The 18,652-nt window shown below is 40.5% G+C and overlaps 1 protein-coding gene across 1 annotated transcript in view; it reads right to left on the reverse strand.

Moving 5' to 3' along the window:
- The window catches only part of ENOX1 (ecto-NOX disulfide-thiol exchanger 1), a 147,283-nt gene extending 129,658 nt beyond the window's left edge, over positions 1-17,625 (reverse strand). The window contains exon 1 of the mRNA XM_086611875.1: positions 17,520-17,625. Within this exon, the coding sequence (XP_086468001.1) occupies positions 17,520-17,610 (91 nt within the window). The 5' untranslated portion in view covers positions 17,611-17,625. The remainder of the gene's footprint in view (positions 1-17,519) is intronic.
- Positions 17,626-18,652: the final 1,027 nt, after the last annotated feature.

Here is an 18,652-nt window from a genome sequence, read left to right on the forward strand (position 1 = left end):
TCTCCATCAGGAGCAGCTCAGCTCACCATGTTGCTCTGTGGTGGGCACAGGAAAGGGCATTTGAGGGGCTTCTGGCAGGAGAGAAGAGAAGGGACGGTGACTGGCAGTGCCATCAGCTTGGTTGGCATGGGATGGATGGCATAAAGTCTGGATGTGGCCCATGCAGCTGGGCTGGCTGAATTCACGAGAGTCAGTAGATTTGAGTCTTCTATTTTTTTGTTTCACACCAGCTGAAGTGTTTAGCTCTGCGGGTCATGTTCTCAGCTGTACTACAGCTGTATTCCAGGGAGTTCAGAGAAGAGGCTTTTAGCACCTGGGACTGCCAGTGACTGCTTTGTCCTTCCATTTGTGCTGAAGTGGCCTCAGGACGGTTTTGAGTTTTGTGGGGCTGCGGTACTTAACGAAGGCTGCTATTGGGCCACGTGCCCTCCTGCCCTGGTGTGCGTAATGCTGGCTCTCATCTACCTTTGCCACGCTGGTGAATTTTCAGCCTTTCACATTTTAGGCAGCTTTATATCACTTCTTTGCGCTGCTGAAATGGGACAGAAGGACCAGGTTAGGAAAGGTCCTTTCTAAGTCTAGCATACATACTTCAAATCCAAACGATAAATATGCAGTTCAGAGAGGTTTCCAACCAGCTCCTTTGGTCTCTGCGTTCCAGCGCTGAGAGGATTTATGTTTCACACCATGTACTGTAGTTCCAGATATTTAAATCAAGAACGTACTCGGCCGAGCTTCACAGGAAAGTATACTACTTCAGATAGAATTACAGCCAGCGTCTTTATGTTTTGTTGTCACTTAAGCATTAAACAGCTCCATGTCGCCTTGTATAATTCTCAAAACAGTCAGGTTTCTCAGATTAAATGCCAGTCTCACATTATGAAGCAGGTTGTGTTCCTGAGAATTAAATCACCAAATAAGTATGGTCCTAGGCCAGGAATTCATGTGCATTATTTTTGCACTCACTTTTACCAGCATTTCCAGATTATAGGTTTTATGCTATCATGAACAGCGATGGTCATGGTACCCCTCAAAACATGAATCGACGTCATTCTGATTCACAGTTGAGATACAGCCCATCCATCAAAAAAACACCCAACGTGGCAGAAGTAATGCAAAACCTTTCCCACTTTATAAATCTGACTGCGCTTGTCTGAATCTTTTTCCCTAGGGCTTGTTAAATTTCAGCAGAATTCTCCTTCATGTTGTGAACTGAATATGAAAAAGCGAAGCAACCAAACTGATACTCAGCAAAGCAAATGCATAGCAACACTGATGCAAAAGGTGAGCAAGCCACAGCTTATTAGCATGATTTTATAAGAAAAAGAGTAGGGGGGGAGAAAAAAAAAAAGCCTCTTCAGGAGAGAAAGAAAGAGTCTCGTATATCTTGAAAAGGAAAAAGGATAAAAGAGACATGACTGATACAAGCACAGATTAAAATGTAAAATAACCAGCAACTACTTCTTTGACGTTTCCCTTTGAATGCAGTCTACTGCAAAGCAGAATATTGTAAAATAAATATTTTGGACTGAGCTTTGCATCCAGTTCCACTGGTGTGACTCCACTGCTACTAGCAGGACTGTGCCAGGGTCCCAGGTGGCAAGGATGAAAACAGAAACTCATTATGGAATGAGAAATGTAAGAATGCTTTGCTGAGAGCACATTCCCTGCAGAGCGCCACGCAAGTAAAAAGAACATTTAAATAATACTGGCCCTTGATCCTCTCAAAAGCTGAGAGCACATTTATCCAGCTCGAATTCCAAAAACCCAGCTACAGTTTATAAAACGTACTTGATTCGTGTGTAAGACCCTTTGGCATTTTCTTTCAGTGAAAAGATCTCCAGATGTTATTTTTACAGTTCATCTTGAGTAAATGTGTGTGTTTAGCTAAACAGGCTGAAATACAAGAGCCACCTAAGAGAACAATGATGAAATGCTTGATTTATGGAGCAACTGTCAAACCCTCGTTTATGAACATCTGGCAGGGAAGATGATTTGAAAAGTTTTTCTATCAGTAATATCAGCATAGTCAGCTCTTCTACTTAGACAGCTCTTGAATTGTACATGTAATTAGTGGAGAAACGGCATCAGAGCATACATCTAAAGTCACGCTCAGCTTATCCATGTGCACAAAACATTCATTTTACAGCACTGCTAATGTGTAATGTGCAAACATTCATAACTTCTTAATTAACAAAATACACAAAATACTGGGTTTGGAATCTGAAAGTTGCTTCCCCTACAAGCTGCACCAGTGAGTGCAAGGCTGTCTCTCACAACAGCCCTTCAAAGTAAGTTTGTGCGCCTCCCTGACAACTTCTCGGCAACCACCGTGGCCTGGATTTGGTAGCCCAGTGCTCTCCCACATCCCCGTACCTGTTCTAGCTCTGTCACATAGGTCCAGCAGGAGCTCCTGGGAGTGAAGAACCTCACCCATCCTCTACCCACATACATCTGTTTCTTAGCACAGTTTCTGCAGTTTTCCATGAGCACAACAGCTTGCAAGGGTCTAAATGCCACAGTAACATTCCTAATTCAAAGACTGATATTATCTAAAATCTATAAAGAGAGGCTGAACCCAGGAAAATTGAATTTTTCTCTCCTTCTTCCCCTGTTTTGCAACAACACAACAACTCTGAGATGACACAATCCAGGAACCCTTTCTGTAATTCAATTCTAGTTCTGAAGCAAAAGTCTACTTTTATCCTGGGTCTAATCTAATATCGGGGAATGATGAGGTTTTTTGTAAGGAATTTCTTTGTTCACTGAGAAACAAAGCAGCAGCTTTACTGCAGAAATTCACTTTCAGCTGAAATGAAGATAATGCCAATCTGGGACCTCACTATAGATTCAGAGAGATTCATATCACCCACATCAAAACATCTAACCATGACTCCTCAGACAGGAGCCTTTGCACCTCCTCACATGGCCCGCGGAAAAGGTGGAAGATTGTGTAGAGTGATTCAGCCCACCCACAGGAATCTCTGCATCCCCCGAAGGAGAATCCTATCTCCTTCCAGAAGCCATGACAGAAACCTACTGTCATCACACTCCTTTCTTTGGCACTCCTGTTGCACACCCAGTAACAGGGAGGCAGAACCTTGTACATACTTCCTTGCTATAAAGAAACTACTAGGAAGTTACTGGAGTATCTCATTAAATCAATGGCAACAAAAAGGAATTAAATTTTGAACTCAGCCTTGGTGGAAAACTTACTGTGAACCAGAGAAACAACTTAGAACAGTCTTGTTTTGGTTAAGTCACATTAGAAAAAAACTGTTATATTCCTGAGTGGCTGTGCATACAAGCAACAGCCAAGACATTTACTGACAACAATGGGATGTTTAGACATGCTTAAAACATTGAAGAGTTTCATCACATGAAAATTTCACAAAAGCCATTGACTAAAAAACTTGCAAAAGGGACAAGATGAAAAATGTGTCAGACTGAAACAGAACGGTAGTCCATTTTGAACGAGGCAAAAGGGATTTAGGAGATAGGGAGCACAGGAAGAGAAGCTGGAGCTTTTTTTTTTTAAGATGTCATGGTTATAAATGATAAGAAAAATAAGTATAGAAGCAGCATATTTATTTCAATTTCCAAAAGTATTTGACAAGTTTCCATAGGAAAGATTAATGACTAAGAGGCACAGAACAAGAATAAAGAAATAAAAAAAGTCTTCTGTGTATAAAACCTAGCCCAAATTGTTGTTTTGCCCTTAGAAGAAGACTTCCCCTCTTACACAAGAGATCTTTTCCTTACAGTCATAAATTGACCATTGTCCTGTGGGTCTGGATTCGCAGGGCTACTTTAAGAATAACGTCACACATTTGTAACAGCATTGCTGCAGCTGTAACAGTCTAAAGTCGTAAGCAAGACAAGGTTTACGGGCCAGTATAGTCAGAAAAACCAGAGAAGCCTATATTCAGGTTGGAGATGCAAGCAGTGAACTTCCAAGCTAAATATAAGTAGGGAGCACATCCTTTGAGTTTAATTAGAGATGTTAAGGCAGGTAGACAAAAAAGCTGGTTGGCACCTGTAAAAGAGAAGGCAATATTAAAGGGAAGTGGTGACACAGTGGTTATTCTGTAAAGGAATAGATAGGCAAGTCTGCAGCAGATGAAAAGATTAATAAAGGAAGGAAAATTATGATGTGTTGCAAAACTACTCCTTCCTTTGAATTCATTTTTTTCACCACCTGCTATAATTAAAGTTTTAGTCCCGCAGTTGCCTCAGACCATCGAAGGGCTGGTGCATTTTTTTCCAGCTACATGAGCTGATCCAAGAAGCAATATAACTTCTACCCACAAATCTTGCCCCATGTAGAAGGAATGCAGGTGTACAGCCTGCTCCTAGAAATGCGCAGCACTCACTTCCTTGCTCTGTGAGCAAACATATGCTGGAGGAGCCTGCTGTGACCCTGCCTCTTCTCCTCCCCTTTACACTTCCAAAGCTTGATTTGTTACCAGCTCACAGTCCCTGAGGTCAGGGCAGCACAAGCTGTGAGTGGGCCCGGGCATTAAATGAGGGGGTTAATTATATATGATGGAAAAGACTTTTTGTTTGTTTGTTTTCTGGGTTTTCTAACCTAAAAGACAGATGAAGGCTGGTCTTTTACAGTCAGATTAATTTTTCTTTATTTTACTAATACAAGGAAAAAATGTACAACCTTTTATTCCTGTTGGCTCTGCAGACTTGTATGAGTGGAAGAGGGAAACTGGGTCCTATTCTAGTCTGCATTATTGATGGAGGGGCTCTCTCTGCCTAAGTGTGGGATCACTCTCTCCTCTTATGTTCATCTCCGGAACTCCAGAGGGAACAATCAATGCTCCAACCATAACATTTGGCCAGCAACATTTTACTACTGGATTTTACTGATGCCAGGACGAAAACAGGTTTGTTACCCTTTAAATCCCCAAATGAGTTTGCAGAGCGGGCAGTACTTGCAAACCTGCAAACTCTATTTATATTCAGCCATCAAGTAACATGGACTTTCCAGATATTTTCAATCTATAACACAACCATAAAAGAAAACTATGACAGGTTGTCATCTTTCGATCATAAAAGCATGGTGAGAAATAAAAAAAGTCCTCTGGAGGACTTCTTTAGTTCATACTTACTATGTACATATGTGGATGAGGCACTAAAAACAGTACCTCAAGGCTACAGATGATACAAATCTTGGAAGCACAACAAATAACAGGTCACGTAATCAAGTCTAGTAAAACGTGGCTTTCATGCAACATGGCCCACAGAGGCCAGATGCCATTCTGCATCAGAAAATATGAAATAATTGAGCTAGGATAAGGCAAACAACCTAGGAAATGTGTGAAAATTCAAACTCTCTTTGAATTCTAGCAAGAAAACACTGAGAAAATATCACTAGATCTACAACCTGATGCCTGTTAGCATTAAGAAGGGAGAATTACAGTATATAGTAATGGGGGCTGGAATATGCAGACGTGTGATGATGTTTCTGTTACACGATCCTTAGAATGATAGAATCCCTCTGCTACTACTTGAGGTAGCTAAAAGACCTTAATGTCCATTAGTAGATATTTGTTGCATTACAGAGATTGTATTCAAATCTATGCCGACACTTTGTTGATGGAAAACTAGAGATCAGGGGAAAGAGGAGGGAGGAAGGTAGGAACACAACTGTCTGCTAAAGGAGCTGCAGTAAAAAAGCCCTCCACTGAGAACTCGGGGCCTCAAATCCCTGGATGAATAGTTGGAAGGATGGTTAGCTCTCGTGTCCCCGATGAGCTCAACTGCTGAGGTAAAACACTGGAAGAGAGGCGGTCCCTACGGGACACCAAATGGTGTATATGAGTCATTAGCGATCATCATTTTGTTTTCTTAGCACTGCACCTTTACGTTTCTAAGGCATGCACACGTGTAGAGGCACATGCCACCCCGTCAGGCAGTGCCGAAGCAGTTTGTTACAGGGAAATATATGCTGAGATCCTTCATGGAGACATATGTCCCTTCTTGAGGCTCGCTACCAGAAAATTCCATTTGTATGTAATAGCCCCTTTGCCTTCAAGAAGACAATCTTTGTCATGATGATTACATGCAAAACTCTTTCTGCAGAATTGGATGGTTTGGGTTTATCTTAATTCCAGCTTAAATTCCACTTGAACAACAACAACAAAAACCAACAGAAATGCTGGCTGTTTGCTCTGTTTGAAGGGAAAACGTAGGACACAAGTTCCAAACCACATTTAGATTTTAAAGCTCAGAATTAACACCTTGAATTGCAGCCAGAAATGATCTTAGTCTTGAGGCTGAAAGTCTCTCAAGTCTTGGGGGTCGATAAATCAGTCATGACAAGCCTGAACCGGCTATGTTTTATTATAAACTCAAGCTTGATTATCTACTTGAGGTAATTAGACAGACCAGAACAAAACAACACACAGTTAAAAGGCAATATATATAGGAAGAACTGGGAGAGATATTTTACTTTACACAGGCTGGTGAATAGCAAGAATGAACTTGTACTTGTACTTGTGATTTTTTCATATCCTGAATTCTGGCTAATAATGCAAAGGGACCCTGCAATATTTATAATAAGCAATTTATTAAATCAGCTACTCTTGGAACTGCTCAGCTGCAGATTCCCTGCTGCCTGCACACAGCCCTGAAATCCAGGTGCCGCATCCGAGCTCTTTCCTTTCTCAATCCATGATCCTCTAAGTCCCTAGGGGGTTACAAAAGTATTAAAAGCACAGTAAAGAAAAAAAGGATGCTACAACATTTATTACATTAAAGGGTAGCAACACTGTGTTTGGATATAAACACGATAAATATCAGGGAATAGAAAGAAAATGAAATCTGATCACTTTTCGCTTTCCTGTTGCCTTGATTTTGGAGAATTAACTGTTATTTAAAAGGAATATTTAATTTATTTATAGTACTGGCTATTCTAGCAGATAAAGTTATAAGACATTCTCCAATGTCTTAAAAATACTACAAAGCATGGTTGAAGTGCCAAAATTGTTATCAAAAGATGCTAGAAAATAAGGTTATTCCTGGAAAGGGCTCAGTCATGCAAGTCCAAGTATAGATCAAGTCCCAAAACAGAGGGTTTCCAATAGAAGGGTTAAATGGATTTGACAGATGCAGCTCGATATTGGGTAAAACTTCAACACTGCAGTTGGTTATAATATTCCACATTTATTTCTAGTGAAATGAACCATTTGAAATACAATTGTACCCGAGAGAAGAAAAAGAGTTGGAGAAGCATGTAACTTGCCCTCTCCATCCACCACTGTCTGAAAACCCCTCTTCTGACACACGGCTCATGCTGCCAGCTCTTTACAAAAAAGATGACAATAAGCAGATCTGCACCTTCTCCCACAGTGCTATATCTCCTCTAAATGCCAGCAAAGCTCTTCCCTATTCTCTCACTTCCCTTTTTCCAATCGTTCTCACAACAGCATAGTCAAAGAGCAGGTAGGAGTTGTCTGCCTGTTTCTAATGCGTGCAATAGTGTTTGCCTGTTTCATACTGCCTGACTCAGAATATCATATAAAAAGAGTTAAACCGCTTTTTCACTTACCACCATATTACTGCTGTGCCAAGATACCTATAAAAAAAGCTACACAATAGGCAGGCAGCTCCGTAATCACTGCTGCTTTTCATGCCAATCAGTATTATCCCATTGTTTCCATGCAGTCCCTTACCTACCTGATTTATCTAAGTGAAAGAAAACAGACCATGTGCAATTTGGGCCAGGATTGACTCTTAAGTGTTCAAGCGGTGTTTAACTTACTGGAGCTCTCTATCTCTAAGCCTTTCCTGAATAGAAAAACCAAATAATTACTAAATAATGTAGTCATTGTGGTCAGGAGGAGGAGATTATTTATAAAGGAAAATCAGCTTGGGTCAAGAGAACTGTTTTTCAAGAAAAAAAAATGTACATAAGAAATGTGCACATACAGGAAAGGCAGATAAAGTCCTTGTTACACGAGCAAACTTATAAACTTCTGAAGCCACGGTAACAGAATATGCTTAATATTTGGGCAGAACACAATATAAATACATGTTGCAGAGTATTAGAGCATATTGTATGTATTAAGTTTAATTATCTTTCACCTCCACGTCCACTAACAGAATTACTCCAGTGACCAGCTGCTTCCCATTACAGAGACATTACTCAGAGCCAGTGATGTCAAGCACATCATTTGTCACCACTGGAGCATAGGAAGGTTCCGTAAATCCACTATTATCTCAACGAAGTCAACATTTGCAAAGTATCATGTTACAAGCTCCCTCATATGCCCAGGTTTAGGCTTGCTGAAGCCCAACGTTCTTTTTCAATGTGGACTATCGAAAGACATTTTTCCACATTGATCACCTCTGCTGATACTTTACAGACTCCTGGGCATAGTAGACATGTATCTTTATGCACTTTGTGAGACCTAATTCTTATGCATAAGCAAAGGGCATTTGAAAGGCAGGTGGTAGAAAGGAAAGAAACCCATGCTTATGCCCTTCATCCCAAGATGAAATGTAGAAAGCAAGCTGCTCTTGCTTGCTCTCCAGGGACCAAGCTCTAAGCATCAACCTAGTCCATGGAGGCAAAGAGAGACCCTGACTAGGGAAGAATAAAAGATTTTATAGCCCTCGATTTGGAGTGGCTGCCTGGGGATTCATTCGTATTGAAGTCTTCCCTTCCCAAGGAAGTCTTGCTCGAGGACTCCCCCAGGCATGGCCATCTGTGCCATCCTGATCACTGCCCTCTCCTGAGAGCATTCTGCATGGGACAGAGTTAACAGTTCTCTTGGGACTGCTGTGCCAATCTCCTGTGCCCATCTCCTGCAGACCATTCACATGACTTCAGGTAGCATCGTCTTCACTTTGCCACCCAGACACCATGTCTATGCTCAGCAGGCAATTTTCAAACAGTATGTCATTAAAAAGCCTATTTTTCCCACGTCAATACATAACTTGGTATTCATACCTTGTCTCTGATTAGTTAAAATGGTCAATTTGCTCTTTCTGTCCGTTTCTATCCACAATAACTCAATTTTCCCATGACCAAACTGTACATCACATAGGGGTTACACTGGATTCCCCATATCAGCCATGGAATCTAGGATCCTGGGATGGGGAGTGGTGTGTGAAGGGAAAGTGCTGCAAATAAGCTGTGCTCCAGTAGAAGTGAACAGTCAGTAGCAAATGTTTCCCAACAGCCTCTTGGCTTACTTTATGCAGCGGGATGCTCATAATTACTCACGGGCTTTCCTGTCTAGAATAAATAAACACATGGAAAATAGTTGGAATGGAGGCTTTCCAAAGTAAGATAAAAGATGGGGAAAACTTTTGCAAAAATAAAATAGTTCCTTATGTTACTCTCTGTAACTTCAAATAAAAACATGCTAAACAGATCTTTGGTGGTATAATTACCAACAGCCAGGAATTAGAAACAAAATAAAACAAAACAAAATGCCAAACCATCCAAACAATATGGCTTGCATCATGCATTTATTCCGGTATTTTGAGACAGTTAAGAAGAGTTATGCCAAATAGTAATCAGTCTGTTTTCCTAAACTGTTAACTGGCCTGGACAAAAGCATAACAACAGAGTGAGAGATGCCATATTCCTAAAAATCCCTTCGCTCCGCATATAACACAGTCTTTGCACTTAGTAATTCCCTTTATGTGCCTCTGCTCACCTCTGAGTCTTATTTATTTGGGACATTCAGCCTCTCATACCATGTTAAAAAGCACTATTTCCCTTTAAGCACCGCGCAGATTTTAATCATTATCTTCATCCTTGGCCTCAATTAAGGGCTAATATAGAGAAGGCACTTGAATGACCTAAGAGGCACACTTAACCCTGAATAGTGTGTCAAAGGCACTTAGAGTTTCTGCCACATTTCCTCTGGCCGTTGAATCTCTGTCTCCTTTTTCTCTTGTAACCTGACTGTGTTTGTTCCTAGCACTTTAATGTCCCCTGGTGTGAAGTCTCCTTGAGTAACACTCACATGACAGAAAGTGTGATTAACTCTGCAGGAGCTTTTCAGGTCAATGAAAAAAACCTACTTGTTACACTAATATATAATACTTCTTTATAGCTGTTCCCAGTGGCTCTACATATTGGGATTCCCACAGTACTTATTCTATTTCACTCTTGCTGCTCTCCTGTGTCTCAATAAAAAATACATAGTTTTATCTGGGTACAAGCTCAACTCTAATCCTTTGGAGTATCTTTCACACCTCTTTAATTATTCTGATTGGTCATTCAGATAATTTAAATGGTAAATCTTTTCCTCTTGACTAAAATGCAACATTTCTGTAGTGAAGGCTGTAAAAATGAAGTAGGAAGGAACCGGAATAAAATTAGAAAAATTACATAATTTTCTTCAGAGTATGCCTTACTACATTTCTCTTGCTCCTTATGCTGTCTTGTCAATGAAACACAATGCATAAAACAGGTTGGGAAGCTGTACTGGCTCAAAAGGTGCCTTCTGAAGATACCTTGTAACCTCAAGGGGTCTGCAAAACCTATGGAAAACTCTGCAGATTTTGTTAAGACTTTTTATATCTTCTTTTACTATCAGATGTCAAGCCCATGCAGTGTTTGGAGCAAGGGTTAACATGCTATACACTACCATGCCACTGGGCTGCTGAACTCTTCCAGAAGCTACTTGTGGTCTGCAGCTTTCAGGCAGGGGAACAAGAGTGCATGGAGCACCTTCACCAGCTGCCTATGCACTTCAAAGCCTACATCTGGAGCATGCTAAACTTCAGTCACAAACTACAGATGCTCAAGCATTTTTTCCTAAAAATAAGTGCCTTTTTTCAGGTCATAATACAAGTGGCTGACTTTAAAACTTTTGTGGATAGACCCTGTAATCAATTAACAGGAGCTCAGTAGTAATTACAGAAAAGGAAGCTGTGTTTTGTTAGGCATGTCTTGAACGATTCGAGTTATGTGCTCATTGGTGCGTTGGTTCAGTGGTTAAGCAATGAAGTGGAGAAAAAGGAAGCTTTAATAGGTAACGAGATAGCAAAGGTAAAACAAAATGAGACTGCCAGATGGCTATCAGTGGCTTCAAGTCTCCAGTAATGGAAAGACCACAGAAGAATAAGTATACACATGAGAGCTGGCAGAGTCTTCCAGCCAGCTGACTTCTTAAAGTCTTCAGCATTGCTTAATGTACAGTCTTTCTTTGGGGAACTGCTGAATATAATCAAATATACCTTGATTTCCTACTTTATTTGATTTTTCTTCATTAACGTTACAAAAATAGTACGCAACCAGAACGATGAAGGATATGTTTACAATTTAGTCAGCGTATGATGATCTTCAGTCGACGATTCATAAAGCATGCCTCATCTATTTTATCATAGAAAGACACTGAAACTTAGAGGACTTTTCCATAGACAAGGCTGACTGGCGAGGGAATTTTTAAGTCTCAGTCCACCCTTGATTTTTCTCAAATAATCCCTAGGTCTTCTCTGCATAGTAATCAGTGACCTCTGAGATACTGAAGTGAAGTAGGAGAAGGAAAAGTCATCGTGCTAGTCCTCCCCCTGACATGCCCATCACATGGAAAAATGCTTTAGGCTAACTGGAATCTGAATATAGTGATTGCCTTTAGTTACAATCTTCATTCTAAAGAAAGAGTCTGAATATTAGGTCTCCAAAGACTTGGAGGTCTTGAGCTAATAAAATTCTGGGAGGGATATTTAACCTCGTGCTTTGGGATTTAGGAGTCTCTAGATCAAAATTTCCCAAATTTTTATGTTATCAAAATGTAAGTCTGGGGTTGCAGTTTCAGGATTGCAACCACTTATTGTCACAGGTGCTGCTTGCAAAAGTGAAGTTTTGCTGAGTTATGACTTGTTTTGGAAATATAACCCCTAGTTTGGAGAATCCTGTTCTATATATTAATGATCAAGAGGAGTCATCAGATGGAGAAGCACTTCGGTGCTGATTTGCCTTGTACATCTCTCCTTGTGAGGTATCTGATACTCAACACTGTCAAAAACACAATCCTGAGCGAGGTGACCTGATTGGAACTGACAGCTCCTATGTTCCACCAAAATCAGGTCAAAAGACAAGTGTATGGGGAAAGCAAAGACAAATGGAAAAACAGAAAAGTTGATGTAAATGTCTAATATTTCACAGCCTCCAGTGTCTAAAAAATACATGCCTGAGGCCACAAAAATAGTGTAGGTTTTTTCTATACCTTTTGGTAAGCAAGATGCTAGGCTTCAAAGCTTCCTAGTCTCTGATTTTGCTAGGATTTTGTACAAGTGGTCAAAGTCTAACGTTTGCAAAAACAAGACTGGAGGTCACTGAAAATTTTAATATCTAGACACTGAGGCATGTTGGCCAGACTCACATGGAAATGTGTGCCTTAGTAATTATCCTGTAAATAGAAGGCATCACTTTTCAGGCATACCCTTGACTTCTAGGCAGATCTATAACTTTCATCTTAGATGTCCGCCCTTGTGGTTTGTTATTTTTCTCTGTAAGAGCACAGATATGTGGCACAGGGCATGAGTTTAACTAAGTTTAAAAGAATTACCGCTTATGTACCACTCTGCATGTTCATTTGTACCGGGGAACTTTTTGACATATACCATTTTTGACTAACAAATGTTTAGGTCACCATCTAAGTCATTCTGGAGGAAAGCATCTCAGAATTGCTTTATGTTTTTCAGGGCAATGGTTCATTAGTGAAAGGAGAACCAAACTGAACCAGAGAAGTAAATAATTTTCCTGGCAGGATGTCTTCCTTTAGAAAATAGGTGACCTGATGCCATTTGCTGAAACAAATGAAAGCATAAAAAAACTAAATTCAGTGATGCCAAAATTGCCTTAAAGAAGTACCAATGCAAAAGCAAAATAAAGCATTCTCAATTGGCCTGAGGTCACTGAGTTTTTTCTGCTAGTCCTAAAATGTAACAAAACAGCAGACTTGAACGTACTTGAAAGACGTGCTTGAATCACACTTGCTGAGTGTACAAAGAGGACTCGGATCTCAAAAAGGAGAAGTACAAACTATCCTTCCCCTCTCACCTGGTCGTTTTTTTCAAAGTCTCAAAGAGTAGAAAGCAGTAATTTTAAGGCCTGGATAATTCAAAAGCAGTTTAGCAGATATTCTCTGACCTTTCCAGATCTATTTTTTTTTTCCACTGGTCTGAGACCAACCACGAGAAATTTCAGCCCAAAAGGCAATTTTTTTGAAAAAATTATAACCTGTTGAAAGATGCTTTTCAGCCATAACTATTTCACATCAATCATTAACACTTTAGGTAATGCATTGCTAAACTACAGTTTATTGTACAAATTATGTATCTATAATATATAAATGCATATGTTAGTGTATATGTAACACAGTAGCCAAATATTACAGGAAAAGGCAAGATTTTGAATAACAATAACTGTAAGTGAAATATATGTAGAAACAGAAGAGATATTATACAACTATTAACAAGAATCTATCTTTACAAATGAAAGGCTCTGACATTTGCCCAGATCAAAAATCCAATTTTACAGCGCTGGCAGATAAGAAATTAAATAGAGTGCAGATATCATCTAAACTGGTATTAAAAGGTTAGCAGAGCTTAAAATTGATTAGTTACCAAGACCAGACAGCCTACATCCCAGGCTGTGAGAATAGTATTGGCCAGATGTTGCAGAAGCTTTAGTTGTCATTTTAACAAACTCTCAGGCTAGGCAGGAGCTTCACAGATTGTAAAGTGAGGAGCATAACTCTGTTACAAGGCAGGCATCCCAGCATGTAAAACAGCAGCAAAGTTAACAACAGTTGGGAAAAAAAACCCACCAAAAACTTTTAAAAAGACTTAGTAGATCATATAAGAAAAGGAGACAAAAACACCCTGCAATTTAAGAATTAGGAATTTGTTGTTGGTTTGGGGAGGGAAGGAAAAGCTGTGAATGGGGATGCCCTTAAAAAACTGAAAGATTGGAGAACTAACGGACATGTCAGGATCACAGAATCACAGAATGTTAGGGATTGGAAGGGACCTCAAAGGATCATCTAGTCCAATCCCCCTGCCGGAGCAGGACCACCTAGATCAGATCACACAAGAACGCATCCAGGCGGGTTTTGAACATCTCCAGAGAAGGAGACTCCACAACTTCTCTGGGCAGCCTGTTCCAGTGTTCTGTTACCCTTACTGGGAAGAAGTTCTTTCTCATGTTTAAGTGGTACCTCCTATGTTTCAGCTTGTAGCCATTTCCCCTTGTCCTATCATTGGATGCCAGTGAGAAGAGCCTGGCTCCATCCTCATGACAGTCACCCTTTACATATTTATAAACATTAATGAGGTCCCCCCTCAGTCTCCTCTTCTCCAAGCTAAAGAGACCCAGCTCCCTCAGTCTTTCCTCATAAGGGAATAAGATCATAAGAATCTAGATGAGTACCACACACCAGATTTCAGACTATGGCAGGTTATGTAAAGATATCTGGGAAAGATCACATTCTTTCCAAGATTAATTTTAACTACTTACTGCTTTCCTAGCTGTCATCAAGTCAGGAAAAAAAAGAATAAAAAAAAATTTTAAAGACAGACAAAAAGTTAGCACTGGGACATGGGTGTGTCATTTTAATCTCAGAGAAATGCCACAGATGACAGTAGCAAAGCCATATGTGACTGCTGACAAAGATGAGTTCATTACTAGGATTAATAGAAAAAAAAAAAGAGCTAAGGACTAGTTAGATATTTGATCAAATATGGTGATGCAAACTCTAACTGAACATAGATACAGTAATTATAGCAAATAAGTCTGTAAGTCTCTTCATGATAAATTGTGATTTTGCCATTATGGATTTGCCATGAAGAAAATGTGTCAAAAACTCATGAATCATAAGGAAATATAATGAAATGTCAAAGCATCTATTTACCTTGAAAATACAAAAGAGTCTCAAACAAAGGAAGATGAAAGAAAAGAAAAGAAGTTATTCCGCACCTGTAGTGAAACAAGGCAGCACTTCAGTAATTAATATTTATTACTTATGGCACCTTTCATACATTGAAAATGCTGAACAAATAGCAACTGACCTGTACAACACTCCTACAATATGCGATACACATAATTATGGAAATTACAGTAGGAAGCTGGCAATGAAATAAAATCCTGGAGATCCTGCCTTGTGGGGAAAAGCATTGCTCGTGAGATGAGGCTGCCATGTAGAGATTGCACAGCACACCCGAGGACACAATTTACACCAAAACTGGAGAGACTGACGAAGAGGAGAAGACAAAAGGGTGAGCAAACCTCCACGGGATATGCAACCATGATGCTTATAAATGAAAGCAGCAGAAGCTGATTTTGACATGTGGCTATTTTCAGGTTTGGAGGTAATCACATTCAAGTTGAGCGCAGCACCTGCAGGCAAAGCTGCACCAGAAAATGGAAAAAGCTGTTTCCCCACTAGCACACAGAATCATAAAATGTCCTGATTTGGAAGGGGCCCACGACGATCATCGAGTCCAACTCCCGACTCCACACAAGACAAGTTAAACCATATATTGAAGACCGTTGTCCAAACACTTCTTGAACATCAACAGGCTTTGGACATGACCACTTCCCTTAGAAGCTTGTTCCTGTGCTTGACCATCCTCCCAGTGAAGAACTTTCTCCTAATAACCAATCTGAACATCCCCTAATGCAGCTTTAAGCCATTGCCTTGCATCCGATCAGCACCACCCTCTCCGCTCCGACTCATGAAGGAGTTGTAGATGCAACAAGGTCTCCCTTCAGCCTCCTCTTCTCTAAGCTGAACAAACCTATTATCCTCAGCTGCTCTTCTCAAGTTTTATCCTCTAGTGCTTTCACCGTCTTTGTTGCCTTCTCTTGGACACACTCTAATATTTTTATATCCTTCTTAACACACACAGCACTCAAGGTGAGGCTGCACCAACGCTGAGTAAAGCAGGACAATATCTTCTTTTGACTGGTTAGCTAGACTGTGCTTAATGCACCCCAGGTTGGCCCTTTTGGCTGCCAGCGCACATTGTTGACTCATATTGAGCTTCCCATCAAACAAAAACCCAGATCCCTTTCCGCAGGGCTGCACTCCAGCCTCTTGTCCCCCAGTCCACACATACATCCAGGATTACGCCATTCCAGGTGCAGAATCCAGCATTTGTCCTGGTTAAACATCATGTGGCTGGTGATTGTCCAGCACTCTAATCTATCCAGATCTCTATATTAGGCCTTGCTGCCCTCAAGGGAATCAACGGCTCCTTCTAATTTAGTATTATCAGCAAACTTAGTGTGGACTCAACTCCTGAGTCCAGGTCATTGATAAAAACATTGATGAGAACTGGCTCCCGAGGAGCGGATGGCTTTGCTTGTTTCTTTTAATCAGGAGCATGGGGTTAAAGCCAGAGACCAACAACCAGTTCACGGCCTCCACCAGCTAAACTCTCTGCTTGAGACCGATTCATTATAAATCAGCTTTCTTGCAGCTTAGTTTACCCGCCTGTAAAACAGGTAATTCAGAGCCAGACCATCAGCTGTGAACTGGCACAGCTCCACTCAGTTCCCAATGTCAGAAGGGAATGTATTTGGCCAAAATTAAGCATCACACCTCCCTGGTGAGGCAGGCAGAGTGACTTACATCATGACCTGGCTCACTGCATCCATGTCTACGTGGATGGGCGCAGACATGACAGGATGCTGCTCTGATCCAGATGATGCGTATCTCTTAAGCTGAAGTGGCAATGCAGTTTCCAGAGGGGATCTGTCACATGCCTGGCATGTGGCTTGTGTCTATAGGGCACCCACTCATATAAAAATAATTTTTCTGTACCTTACGGGAGCAATGAAGTTTTATTAATCCCAACTAATCGGGCCTCTACTGTTGACAATTAAGTCTGATACATCCAGGCTTGTCTGTAAGACATTGCTGGTTACAAAAAATTTTTATTGTTGATAGAATAAGTCATCCCCTGCAATGCTCTCCCAAACTATGTTTGGAAAGTGAAATGACAAAATCAAACAAGAATAACCTCTTGAAATTCAATTTATGGTGTCAGGCAGAAAGTACATACGCACACACCTGATAGGAAAGCTTCACTTCACTAATATCATCTGAGCATATGAATCGAATGTGCTTCATGATTTTCTGCCCAATTAACGTAACTTCAAAATCTTTCTCTGATCAAGAGTTCCCAGCCCAGGGTATTCCTTGGCAGAACCTCAAGACATCCTGCTTGAACAGAGAAAAAGAAATGCATGTTTCTCTTGTGTGACCTGCCTCCCGGTCCTGGCCCAGCAGAAGGATCGATGGTTAAGTTGTTTAATTTCCCCAAAGAGCTTTGGCTTTTCCACAAGGTTAAAATATAATATGGATTATATGCCTAATACAAGAAGAGACTAACACACAGTATGCAATATTAATCATAGATTATGTTTTCAGAATATAAAAATATAACATCATCAGAAATCATTCCACATACTTTTAAAAAGACTTGAAGAATTCATGGATGGTACAAGAGATCTCTTTAAGAAGGAAAAATCTTACCTGTCACAAGCTGTTGTCCAGCTAGTCCTACCGGAACCATCCCCAGGTTATTCATAGCTGTAGCCCAAGCTGTCGGATCAGTGACTGACATGTTAAGTTGTGTGGTATCTATAGCTATACTTCCCAAACCATCAGCTGCTGCAAGAAAAGAAACACACTGTAAGTAGAAGTCAAAACGACAGGATTTTTAACCAAAACCTTCAGTGAAAATGAGATATCGTAACCACTGCTTATTTTGGGCTTGTTTTGTTTCTTAAGTCTAATTCACCTTTTAGATCATTGATAATAGTACTTGGTATTGTATAGTGAAATATAAAGACATTGGAAACATTCAACAGCCATGAAATGAAACAAGAGTGGTTCAAGCTGGTTATACAGAAAACTTTTTCACCATGAGGACTGTCAAGTAGTGGAATGGGCTGTGCAGTTGTCATCCTTGGCAGCTTTCAAGACTCAACTTGATAAAGCCCTGAGCAACTGGTCTGACCCTATGGTTGGCTTTGCTTTGAGAAGGAGGTTGGATTGGAGACCACCTGAGGCCACTCCCAACCTGAATAAATTGCCCTGCAATCCTCTGATATAATTTAATTATAGATAATCTCTGGCAACTTGTCAGAAAGCTGAGAACCAAAAACCCTCCAATGAAAGACCTGTTTTCCATGTGGTGCAAAATTTTTTTGTAAAAGATTTAAGAATATCAGTCCCTAACTAAAAAGAGGTCAAACTAAATTGATTCACTATGGGAAATATAAATTTTTATTCTAAAACCAAAAGAGAACTACCATGAATATGGTCAAGATAAGCTGAGACCAGGTATGGATTTTCCTGCATTGGGGAAGGAAGAATGGGTGAGTTAGCTAAGGGATGGGACCTTTCCAGTACTGAACCTCCAAACACAAGGTATGATTACACATTTGTGCTTCCCTCCTCCCCAGTCACAGCTGACATCAGCTCTTTCCAACTATTTTCTCATGGCCTTTGCAGATCTAAGATATTTACCGGCAGCCATTGCTTATCCCCTGTTCCTTTTGCTCCTGTTAGACTTGTTCAGCTAGGAGTAGGCAACTACTGTATTAGCAGCATCTTGAGATGGGACGTCACTGAACGCAGGGCCCACACGCAGCTCATTAGGC

The sequence above is a fragment of the Tauraco erythrolophus genome, chromosome 1, assembly GCF_009769465.1.
Source record: "Tauraco erythrolophus isolate bTauEry1 chromosome 1, bTauEry1.pri, whole genome shotgun sequence".
Taxonomy (NCBI): domain Eukaryota; kingdom Metazoa; phylum Chordata; class Aves; order Musophagiformes; family Musophagidae; genus Tauraco; species Tauraco erythrolophus.